The sequence below is a fragment of the Triticum aestivum genome, chromosome 4B, assembly GCF_018294505.1.
Source record: "Triticum aestivum cultivar Chinese Spring chromosome 4B, IWGSC CS RefSeq v2.1, whole genome shotgun sequence".
In the NCBI taxonomy this organism is placed as follows: Eukaryota; Viridiplantae; Streptophyta; class Magnoliopsida; order Poales; family Poaceae; genus Triticum; species Triticum aestivum.
Window position 1 is genome coordinate 18113215 of NC_057804.1, and position 10491 is coordinate 18123705.

Below are 10491 nucleotides of genomic sequence, written 5' to 3' on the forward strand. Positions count from 1 at the left end.
ATTGGGGCTGGCCGGCGGCGGGATCCGAGGGAGGAAGAAGAGGGCCAATAGCGCGCTAGGCTGAGAGAGAAAGGAGGGGATCGGGAGGAAGAAGATAAGGTGGGTCAGGGTGATGTGCGAGGCGTACGATGGGGGGCTCATCGCGTGGCTCGCGAGCGACCGGCCGAATCGTTCGGCCGGCGCACCGCGCTGAAACGTTTCCCTTTATAAAAAGCATGACCAGCTTTATAGAGAAAAAACATCAGCACTCACCATAAGAAATCAATATCATTAGACGGGCCACTCATTTAATTTTCATATAGTAGCGGCGCGTCGACGGCTCGTTCTGGCGGCGACAATGACTGATCGATGGTTCGTCAACCTTGGCATAATTTTATTATGTTGTGAATTCTTATAATAGATTTGATCATTTTCACTGAAAAATGGAACTTTTGTATTGTATATATCGTCTTTTTTTCATATGAATATAGTCAAACTTCTTTTGTAAAGTTTGACTTCAGACAAATATCACATGCGGAGTAAAAAGGACCGGAGGGAGTACTCCATGAAATGCTTGCCAAAACCTAGGGGAGAATATCAGCACTGTACTTCCAAGCCATTGAGGCTGGAGCCGTGGGCCATGAGCCGGACACTACTATGCGCACATCCACCACCACAGTCGGGTGTAAATACGCGCCATTACCATCAGCCATCAGCACCACTCGCTGTCACCGGCCACCAAAGCACCGTCGACTCAAAAACACCAACGATAAAGAAAGAAAGAAAACGAGAGCAAAGCGAAAGGCCCCGGTGAAAAGACAGGCCGTTGCTATTTAAGGGCCACCCCCAGTCCCCCAAAGCGACACACTCCCTGCCTCCCCTCACTCCCCCCACTTCAGCCACTGCCTCCAGCTCGCTCCAGCAATGCCCGCCGCCCCCTCCTCCTCCCCGCTGCCCCCGAACGCTTCCTGAGCTCGCCGCCGCCGCCATGGAGCTCGGCCAGGTGCTGGGCTTCGCGCCGCCGGCGACCAAGGACGCGAGATCCGGCGGCGGCTTCGCCCAGGCCGCCGCCGCCCCCTGCCCCTACCCCTCCCCCTTCCTCGACGAGCAGAAGATGCTCAGCTTCTCCAAGGCCGCCGCTCCTCCATCGTCAGGTCTTTTCTTGGATCCGCTCCTCCCTCTTCCACACACTTTATTTTTCGCACGATCTTCGCTCGATCTGTTCTCTGCAAGCCATGATAGATGTGCAGCGCTCTGGCGTTCGACTGTTCCAATGTTCAAAAATAAAAGGAAAAAAAGTCAAAAGCAGCACTTGATGAGCTCTCACCGGCTCGATTCATGGCCATGGGGATTTGCTCGAATCTACCCACTCACCGGGCCCCTCCTCCGCAGCCAAGGCTGCTCCATTCCATTGCTTCTTTTCACCGCTTTATCTGCACTTTTGTCTTGACCCGGCGCCTGCAATAATAAAAATAAGAAACAAATAAATAACCATACGCATGGATATTTTATTTTCAAGATAAGGCTGCAGCTTCTCTGAGCATTTGCTCATGCTGAATGATTTCTTTTCTTTCTTTTTTTATATCTACCAGGTATGGATTTCGGGAGGTCAAATGAGCAGAGGCTGCTGCTGGCCAGGAGCAAGATGCCCTTCACACCTTCGCAGTGGATGGAGCTGGAGCACCAGGCCCTCATATACAAGTACCTCAACGCGAAGGCCCCCATACCCTCCGGCCTGCTCATCTCCATCAGCAAGAGCTTCAGACCCTCCTCCGATAGAAGTAAGCATCCTGCCAAAAAAACATGTACCCACATCTCATTTATATTTCACCGAGGTACAAATGCAACAGATACGACTGCCTGTAAATGTGATGCAGTAAAAGATCTGTCTTGATGGGAATGCGAGAAAAAAGTAGTGTCTGTCCTGCACGTGATATTTAAAAGCATGTCAGCAAATATTGTTTTTTGCATATTTGCAAGTATTTCTAAATAAGAATATAGTATCAGGCAGTAGACATGACACAAATGCTGCATTTAAGATGCTGCCTCAGCTATCCTATTTAGATTTAGTCACCAAGCAAGTTAACATATGTATCAAGCACAACCTTAATACCATCTACTACTCCCTCCGTATCAAAATATAAGACGTTTTTGTTAGCTAGCATACTTGGTTACAAGACTGTAAATGCAAGCAGAGCATGACTTGCTTCCCTGTAATGCAGTGCCCTGGAGGCCTGTCTACCAAGGGTTCACCAATGCAGATTCTGACCCGGAGCCTGGAAGATGCCGTCGAACAGACGGCAAGAAATGGCGGTGCTCAAAGGAGGCGATGGCCGAGCACAAGTATTGTGAGCGGCACATCAATAGGAACCGCCATCGTTCAAGAAAGCCTGTGGAAAACCAAACAAGGAAGAACGCCAAGGAGACACCTGATGCTGGCTCGTTATCGGCCGCTGTCTCACATGGTGGCTGTAATAAGAAAGCAAAAGCTGGTGATGAACTGAAGCCAGGGAGCGTCAGCTATTGGACAGATAATTTAAACAGGTTTGTATGCACTGAATCTTAGTTTCTTATATGGATCAGAACTGTTTCACAGCTATGGAGTGACTGAAAAAAATGCAACTGCTAAGTTAGGGAGGCAAAGAAACAAGCAAAAACATTTAAATTTTATTGCAAGGTCATAATTTCGATTTAACACTTGTACTCATTTGCAGGGCAATGGTGAGCAAAGCCAGGGGAAGCAACCCTGAAGATGGCAACAGTGCTCCACTCCTGAATTCTACTAATCAACAACACACATTGTCCTTGTTCTCTCAACTGAAGCAACAGAGCAAACCAGATAAGTTCAGCCCGGCAGTCGATAGTGAATCGATCTCCTCAAATACAGTGTTGAAGCCTTGGGAAAGAAGCAACCAGCAGAGCAGCAAGGACGTTTCTTCCACGACGCTCCATGATCGCGGGTGCCTTCAATCAGTCCTTCAAGATTTCAGCATGCATAAGAATGAGTCTCAGAAAATCAATGCTTCAGTGCCATCAACTTTCTATTCATCTACAGAAGGTCGACACATCAGCTGCCTTGCATCTAACATGATGCAAGTGCAGGAGGATTGCATCTCAAGCTCTTGGGAGATACCTCAAGGTGGGCCTTTAGGTGAAATCCTAACAAACTCCAAGAACACTGATGACTTGACCAATAAGTGTGAATCAAGATCATATGGTTGGTTACTGAGTCTTGATGAACATGAAATGTGAGCTCGGGAGAGCTAGACATGGCAAAATTCACCATGGAAGGGAACAATGCTGATGGAAGCAGGATGAAGTAGCTTAGATGTGTGACCCATCCATGCTTGTTCTTCTCTCCATATTTTCAATCTTCTGTTTTGTAATATCCAGTAGTTGCAACTTTTAGTGTTTAGGAATCTGGCTCTATCCTAAAATATTATGGCTTGCCTTGTATCAAGCTTATTAGCTACATCTTTTAACAGGTAAACTATAAGGATTCATTTCTTCATATCCATCCAGTAGTTCCATGGAACTTTTCTGAAATTATTTGAGCCCATAACACCAATGGTTCTGTTTGTCAATGTCCAAGACCATAACTGGCAACTCTTCAGAAGGAATAACATATATTGAAATAATCATATAACAAGAAGATGAATATCAATTCAAATCGTCCTGACAAACATCGAGGCATCGAGGGCCATCTGCAGGTTATATGAGCCCAGTAATCATAGTACAATTATACAGTCAATTTTCTGACAGTTTATCATCTCTGGTATGGTTCAAAAGAATGAACCCATGTCTGGTATGGTGATGGCCCTTAAATTTGATATACTCCTGTATTGATTATGTTCAGGACACGATTGATACAGTGAGTATTACAACATAGATGCTTATCAATAGGACATCCGGCAGATAAGAACAGTATCCAGCTAGCTACCTATGCAGGATCATACAGCCTCTCGTGGGCCGAAGTTATTCGATTTTGCCAGTTTCTCATTATGAAGCAAGTTCCTGAAAAAGCCTTTTTCTTCATTGTGCCCGTAGGGAAATATCAATCATAAGAACAATTTTGATCTCAGTCACACATGAAAATGCAAAGTGAATATGATGAAGTGATCATATCCGCCTAATCTAGTTTGCAAATGCATGAGAATCAATAAATATACAGGGTTGAAATGAGTGCCTTTAATAGTCAGTTAATCAGAAACAAAACCTGGGCAAACCAAACTGAAATAGTACAAAGGTTTAGCACACAGGAGCACACCAAGAAGAAGCAACATTGGCTCAGATACGCACAAAGCTCGTCAAATCAAATAAAGTATCAGCACCGAGATACAGAATATCTCTGCTAGACAAGAACACTAGAAGCAAATAAAAAGGACATCACAACTGAAGATGCCAAACTGAGTTTACACACCGAAAAATACAAAAACCGAGCTAACACACTACAAAGCACAAAGGCATATTTGCATATGTCGAAGGCAGGCCTAACCCGAAGTCCAACCATATTCATGGAACAAGGGCTATCTTGCGTTGCATCAGTATGGGAGTAACTGAAGCCAATAGCTATCAAGAAGCAATGGCTTGCCAAAATTGTGGAACTCCCATGAAGAATCATTGGTGATGTTACATAAACCACAATAGATACTGGAGAATGCAAAATCGATATGATAGTTCGTCTAATACACAGTTGTCACCTAAAATACAAGAACAAATAATTGAGACCAAAAAAACTTAACAAGGTAGGAGAGAATGAAACTTAAAAAACTGTACCGAACAAGTGCTCCGGCTCAGACACGCACAAATAAAGTCATCAGTTTTGGTCCTTAACTGAAATTAAGGTATGAAGAAGAGGGTGCTTGCATACGTTTTAGTGCCATGACTAAAAATAGTCGGACTAAAACTTGCTAGCCTCACTCATGCTTGGATACAAATACTAAATAGACTAAAATCGAGTTAATGAGCATTTATTATCCTCCAAACCCTCCAATCCAGAACTCGCATGTGTTAAAGAAGAGGAGTTAAATGAGGAGAGAGAGGACTAATCCACATTTTAGTAGGGTTCCCCTGACTAAAAATTTTTAGTCTCAAGACTAGTTCTAGCCTCTCTTTAGTCAGGGGTGATTGGAACTTTAGCCTCTAAAAGAGACTAGTTTTAGTTAGACTAAAAATAGTCCCTTGGATCCAAGCATGCTCGAAGTAATCTTGTTGTCATCACAGCCACGCAAACTAGTTCCTCTAATACACAATTATCGTCACCTAAAACACAGACCAGAAAATTGAGACGAAAATAAACTTAAGAAGGTAGGACAGAATCGAACTTAAGCGACTGTACAGACAAACAGGTGTGCCGGCTCAGACACGCACAAATAAAGCCATCAGATTTGGTATTAACTGAAATTAAGTTATGAGCAAGTAATCTAGTTGTCATCACAGCCTCCCAAACTAGTTCCTCTAATACACAATTGTCGCGTAAAATGCAAGAAACAAAATCTGAGACGAAAATCAGCTTAAGAAGGTAGAAGAGAATCAAACTTATACAACTGCACAGAGAAACAAGTGCGCCGGCTCAGACACGCACAAATAAAGTCATCAGGTTTGGTCCTTAACTGAAATTAAGGTATGAAGAAGTAATCTTGTTGTCATCACAGCCATGCAAAACTAGTTCCTCTAATACACAATTGCACCTAAAATACAAGAGCAAAAATCAAAACAAAACCAACATAAGATGGTAGAAGAGAACCAAATTTAAAGAACTGCACTGCATACACAAACAAGTGTACCGGCTCAGACACGCACAAATAAAGTCATCAGATTTGGTCCTCAACTGAAATTAAGGTATGAACAAGTAATCTTGTTGTCATCACAGCCACGCAAACTAGTTCCTTCAATACACAATTGTCGCCTAAAATACAGAAAACAAAATCTGTGATGAAAATCAGATTAAGAAGGTAGGATGAATCACTTAAACAACTGCGCAGACAAACAAGTGTACCGGCTCAGACACGCACAAATAAAGTCATCAGATTTGGTCCTTAAACTGAAATTAAGGTATGAAGAAGTTATCTTATTGTCATCACAGCCAGGCAAACCAGTTCCTCTATTACACAATTTTGTCACCTAAAACACAAGAACAAAAATCATGACAAAAACCAACGTTACAAGGTACTCCCTCCGCTCACAAATATAAGATGATCTATTTTTTTTTTCTAAAACGGATGTATATACACACGTTTAGTGGGTTTGTTCACCCATTTCAGTCCGTATGTAGTCCACATTGAAATTTCCAAAACAACTTATATTTGCGAACAGAGGGAGTAGAACTAGAAGAGAACCAAATTTAAACAAGTGCACTGCACAGACAAACAAGTGCACCGGCTCAGACATGCACAAATAAAGTCATCAGATTTGGTCCTTAACTGAAATTAAATTATGAACAAATAATCTAGTTGTCATCACAGCCACAGCCAGGCAAGCTAGTTCGTCTAATACACAATTGTTGCCTAAAATACAAGAACAAAAATCCAGACAAACCAACGTAAGAAGGTAGAAAAGCACCAGATTTAAACAGCTGCACTCAAGACACAAACAAGTGCACCGGCTCAGACACGCACAAATAAAGTCATCAGATTTGGTCCTTAACTGAAATTAAGGTATGAAGAAATAATCTAGTTGTCATCACAGCCAGGCAAGCTAGTTCCTCTAATACACAATTGTTGCCTAAAATACAAGAACAAAAATCCAGACAACCAACGTAAGAAGGTAGAAAAGAACAAGATTGAAACAGCTGCACTGCGCAGACAAACAAGTGCACCAGCTCAGACACGCACAAATAAAGTCATCAGGTTTGGTCCTTAACTGAAATTAAGTTATGAACAAGTAATCTAGTTGTCATCACAGCCACGCAAACTAGTTGCTACAATACACAATTGTCACCATAAGAAGGTACTGTATAAGAGAACCAAACTTAAACAACTGCACTCCATGAAAAAAAAACAAGTGCAGAGGCTCAGACACGCACAAATGAAGTCATCAGCTTTGCTCCTTAACTGAAATTAAGGTATGAGGAAGTAATCTTGTTGTCATCACAGCCAGCAAGTAACAATTGTCAGCAAGGATCCTAAAAAAGATGGAGAAATCATATACGCAGGCCTGACAGTACTGCAGACACTGGAGCAATAAATTTATCAGCGCGCGAGGGAATCTATTTCTCGGGCTATGGCTATTAGAGCCGCAACTTAATCTGGGAGTAACTGGAAGAGAAAACCAATTATGGCCATCGAATCTGGAAGCTACAGCTCGTGAAAATGACCCCCGACTCCTGTAAAACCGTAGAAATATTACGAAGAAGATGGGGGAAAGATAACGAAATCGCCGCACGAACGATCCGTCGGGCTGCGGCGGCTCGAGATGCCATCCCTATTGGGCGCGTGCTTAATGATCGGGGAAAAGAAAATTCACAATCAATTTTGCGGAGATCGACGAGGCTACAATCGAGGCCGACGGAAATTGCAGAGGGGCGGGGAAAATTCGGCAGAAATTTGTGTATCCCTGGTCGAATCAGGGGGGAGATCTGGTCAGATCTGGTAGCTGCTGATTCAGTTGGGGGTAACTGCAGGTCTGACAGTAGAGCAGTGGGAACCCTAGTCGGCTAAGCTTGTCTTCGGCCTGTTAAAAGACTGGACCAAGCTGTTGTTAGTTAACTCTTGCTTTTTCTTCGGCCCATTTTCACAAGGCTCTTTTTTTGGGGTCCATTTTAACCCAGAGGTCCCAAAGCTTAGACCAGATTACAATGGGGTACACGAGAGAAAAAGTAGATTTACTCTGGTCATCGTATTTTATGAGAATAAAATTTACTCTTTTTTTTTTGCAGTACCACGAGGTTTATTTTTGCAGGAAATTTTCTATCTATTCATCTTCATGGCAGTACGCCAACATCAGAAATAATAAAAATTACATCCAGATTCGTAGACCACCAATAGTGACAACTACAAGCATTGAAGCGAACAAAGGCGCGCCGCCGTCGTCGCCCCTCCCTCACCGTAGTTGGGCATAACTTGTTGTAGTAAACAGTCGGGAAGTCCTCGTGATAAGGCTCCATAGGACTAACACACCAGAACAGCAACCGCCGCCGATGTAGAGAAGTTTAAATCGGAAGGATCCAACTCGAAGACACATCAACAAAGGCCGAATCCGAGCAGATCCACCAAAGACAACCACTGATCGAATCATGCGAGATATGTCGGAGACACACCTTCACACGCCCTCCGACAGTGCTAGACACACAACCGGGACAGGGGCTTGGCGGGGAGAACCTTATTCCATCTTCAATAAGTCACCACCGTTTCATCTTCTTTAGTAGGACACAAACCCTAATAAAACTTAAAGAAGCACCTACAAACGGAGCCTTCCTGCCGGCAAGGGCCGAGATCCACCACGCACCCATGGCCCTAAGGCCACAAGAGACGTGGCAGATCGGCGACGCCGCCGACAGGAGGTAGAAACCCTAGCCGCCTTCCCTTGGAGGAGAGACTCGTATTTTGTTTGATGCTACCATGAGGTTAGAGAGTTTCTGTCTCGCAGATCCGATTTATTCATATCTGGTGAGTTTATATTAGTGTGTCGATTTTTTTATTAGTTTGATTCTTTATGGAGTTGAAATCTTTCATCGACACCATAATGAAGATATTATGATCTGACGGCCTGCATTTCTGGGGTATCATCCCTGGCCCAACTCCATTCATCGATCAAGACTTCTCATCTTTTTTTATGCGCGACTCAATGCGCTTTCAAAAACCATTGTTGGTAATGTTCATGTAGGTGAAAGACTAACAACATCATTGCTCCAGTCCATTTGCGGCCTCTTTATTGAAGTCTTGGAGTACTTCCTCTAGCAAAGATTGATATAGCGAAGAAGGTGTTTCCAAGAGATTTCATTGTAATTATTAGGCATAGGAATTACTTTGTATTTTCTTGGATCTTATATCAAAATCACTGTACATGTATTTGTTATGACTATTATATTTTCTTGGATCTTACAACGAAATCAGTGCGTCTGTAATTGTTATGAGTTTTCTAGAAAAAAAAGGTAGAGTAACAATAGGGGTGTGTCCGCTCGGGGACGCACGGGCATCTGCCCAAGTGGTGCCTCGAGACGTTGTCATGTGTCGCATGCTGGCACACCAGCGAGAGCATGTTTTTTGATTTTGCGCGGATTTTTGGGATTTGGGTTTTTTTTCTCTGATTTTATGGGCTTTCAGATTTTGCTTGAATTTTCATAGGTTTTCGATTTGTGTCTAGTAGAAGTGTGTGCTTTCGCGTGAAGAACGGTTGTACTTCTTGTGTGAAAATCACAATTATGCTTCCCGATGAAGCGTAGTTGTGCTTCCCTAAAAGCGAAACACTTTCACGTGAAGCACATTTTGTAGTTCCGCGTGAAGCTCAATAGTGCTTCGCCGAAAAAGTGAAGCATGGAAAATAGTATTCTAACCAATGATAACTTGTTGAAGAGGGGTTGGATAGGAAATGACCAGTGCCATTTTTGTCGCTGTAAAGAAAGTATTGATCACCTTTTTTTAATGTGCTCAAGCGGAATTGGTTTAGCAAGTGGTGATGTGTGCTTTTGGTATTTCAAAAGCCCCAACTAAGCTCAGTGATTTGGTGGATGACTGAATTAAAGTATTGCCAGAGATTAGAGAAAACATTACGTGGAAGGGTCACCATTCGCTGACCATTTGGAAAACTAAACAATAATACTTGTCTTTCTTTTTGCGGGGGAACAATAATACTTCTCTTGACAAGAATTTTTCTAACAATCCTGCTACAGTGGTGCATCATTTGTGATATTATCTAAATGCTTGGAGTATTTTGCAGAAAAGGGGACATATCTGATGCAACGATGAATTTGGTACTACCGGTGCACCGATCTCCGTATCTCAATTTATAAACATTGAAAAATTTATGAGGGTGTAAGTATGACACATATCTACCTTAATATAAAATTTTAGATTCAAATTTAACGTACATAATTAGAAATGAAAAAGGCAAATCATGCTGTGAATAGTACCTAATGCAACCTGGGCCTTGAATTCAGCACATTTTCTATATCATCGGTGAATTTGTCTTTTTTGTTTCTAATGATGTGCTTTCAATTAGGATCTCAAAATTTGTAGTACAAATTCTTGTTGCTAGTACAACATACTTTTTGTTCAGAATGTTTTGACATTCATAAATTGGATATTATTAACTTGGTGCACCCACATCATTGTCCATGAACTGGTCCCCTGGTCTGCTGACGAATGCGGTGTCCGGTTTACGGACCAGCGTGGGAGATGCCTTAACAACAGGGGCAGTCAGTGGTGAATCTCAGGGGAGTGCTTCGACATGCTCCAGCCCCGCTCCAATTTTTTTAAATTGCTACTATTCAATGCAGCCTTGTATCAAAATTTTAACCTTATTTGAACTAAAAACTGAGAGTCTGTGGTTTTTTATTCACAATGTTAACATTGA

At 42.6% G+C, this 10491-nt stretch overlaps 1 protein-coding gene, 1 long non-coding RNA gene and 8 other non-coding genes across 10 annotated transcripts; 1 reads left to right on the forward strand and 9 right to left on the reverse strand.

Moving 5' to 3' along the window:
- The first annotated feature begins 849 nt into the window (after positions 1–849).
- Positions 850–3490, forward strand: LOC123090638 (growth-regulating factor 9). The gene is made up of 4 exons (XM_044511958.1): positions 850–1133; positions 1572–1760; positions 2202–2523; positions 2694–3490. The coding sequence occupies exons 1-4, from the start codon at positions 968–970 to the stop codon at positions 3229–3231; spliced, it is 1215 nt and encodes a 404-aa protein (XP_044367893.1). The 5' UTR covers positions 850–967; the 3' UTR covers positions 3232–3490.
- On the reverse strand, positions 1057–1810 carry LOC123090639 (uncharacterized). The gene is made up of 3 exons (XR_006442502.1): positions 1569–1810; positions 1354–1437; positions 1057–1244 (listed from the first exon to the last, which is right to left on the reverse strand). It is a non-coding gene; the product is annotated as an uncharacterized lncRNA (long non-coding RNA).
- Positions 3491–5332: 1842 nt separating the features above from the next.
- Positions 5333–5421, reverse strand: LOC123095431 (small nucleolar RNA snoR126). The gene has a single exon (XR_006446267.1). It is a non-coding gene; the product is annotated as a small nucleolar RNA snoR126 (small nucleolar RNA).
- A 125-nt stretch (positions 5422–5546) lies between these two features.
- On the reverse strand, positions 5547–5636 carry LOC123095426 (small nucleolar RNA snoR126). The gene has a single exon (XR_006446262.1). It is a non-coding gene; the product is annotated as a small nucleolar RNA snoR126 (small nucleolar RNA).
- A 128-nt stretch (positions 5637–5764) lies between these two features.
- Positions 5765–5854, reverse strand: LOC123095425 (small nucleolar RNA snoR126). Its single transcript, XR_006446261.1, has one exon. It is a non-coding gene; the product is annotated as a small nucleolar RNA snoR126 (small nucleolar RNA).
- Positions 5855–5976: 122 nt separating this feature from the next.
- On the reverse strand, positions 5977–6067 carry LOC123095427 (small nucleolar RNA snoR126). The gene has a single exon (XR_006446263.1). It is a non-coding gene; the product is annotated as a small nucleolar RNA snoR126 (small nucleolar RNA).
- Positions 6068–6356: 289 nt separating this feature from the next.
- LOC123095429 (small nucleolar RNA snoR126) lies at positions 6357–6446 on the reverse strand. The gene has a single exon (XR_006446265.1). It is a non-coding gene; the product is annotated as a small nucleolar RNA snoR126 (small nucleolar RNA).
- A 133-nt stretch (positions 6447–6579) lies between these two features.
- Positions 6580–6669, reverse strand: LOC123095424 (small nucleolar RNA snoR126). The gene has a single exon (XR_006446260.1). It is a non-coding gene; the product is annotated as a small nucleolar RNA snoR126 (small nucleolar RNA).
- A 126-nt stretch (positions 6670–6795) lies between these two features.
- LOC123095428 (small nucleolar RNA snoR126) lies at positions 6796–6885 on the reverse strand. The gene has a single exon (XR_006446264.1). It is a non-coding gene; the product is annotated as a small nucleolar RNA snoR126 (small nucleolar RNA).
- Positions 6886–6986: 101 nt separating this feature from the next.
- LOC123095430 (small nucleolar RNA snoR126) lies at positions 6987–7076 on the reverse strand. Its single transcript, XR_006446266.1, has one exon. It is a non-coding gene; the product is annotated as a small nucleolar RNA snoR126 (small nucleolar RNA).
- Positions 7077–10491: the final 3415 nt, after the last annotated feature.

What these genes read in the sequence shown, in the direction of transcription:
- LOC123090638 (XM_044511958.1), top strand. Translation starts at nt 968, where the DNA reads ATGGAGCTCGGCCAGGTGCTGGGCTTCGCGCCGCCGGCGACCAAGGAC. An exon ending in CAGACCCTCCTCCGATAGAA is followed by an intron (nt 1,761 to 2,201) that starts GTAAGCATCCTG and finishes CCTGTAATGCAG; the next exon opens with TGCCCTGGAGGCCTGTCTAC. An exon ending in TGGACAGATAATTTAAACAG is followed by an intron (nt 2,524 to 2,693) that starts GTTTGTATGCAC and finishes ACTCATTTGCAG; the next exon opens with GGCAATGGTGAGCAAAGCCA.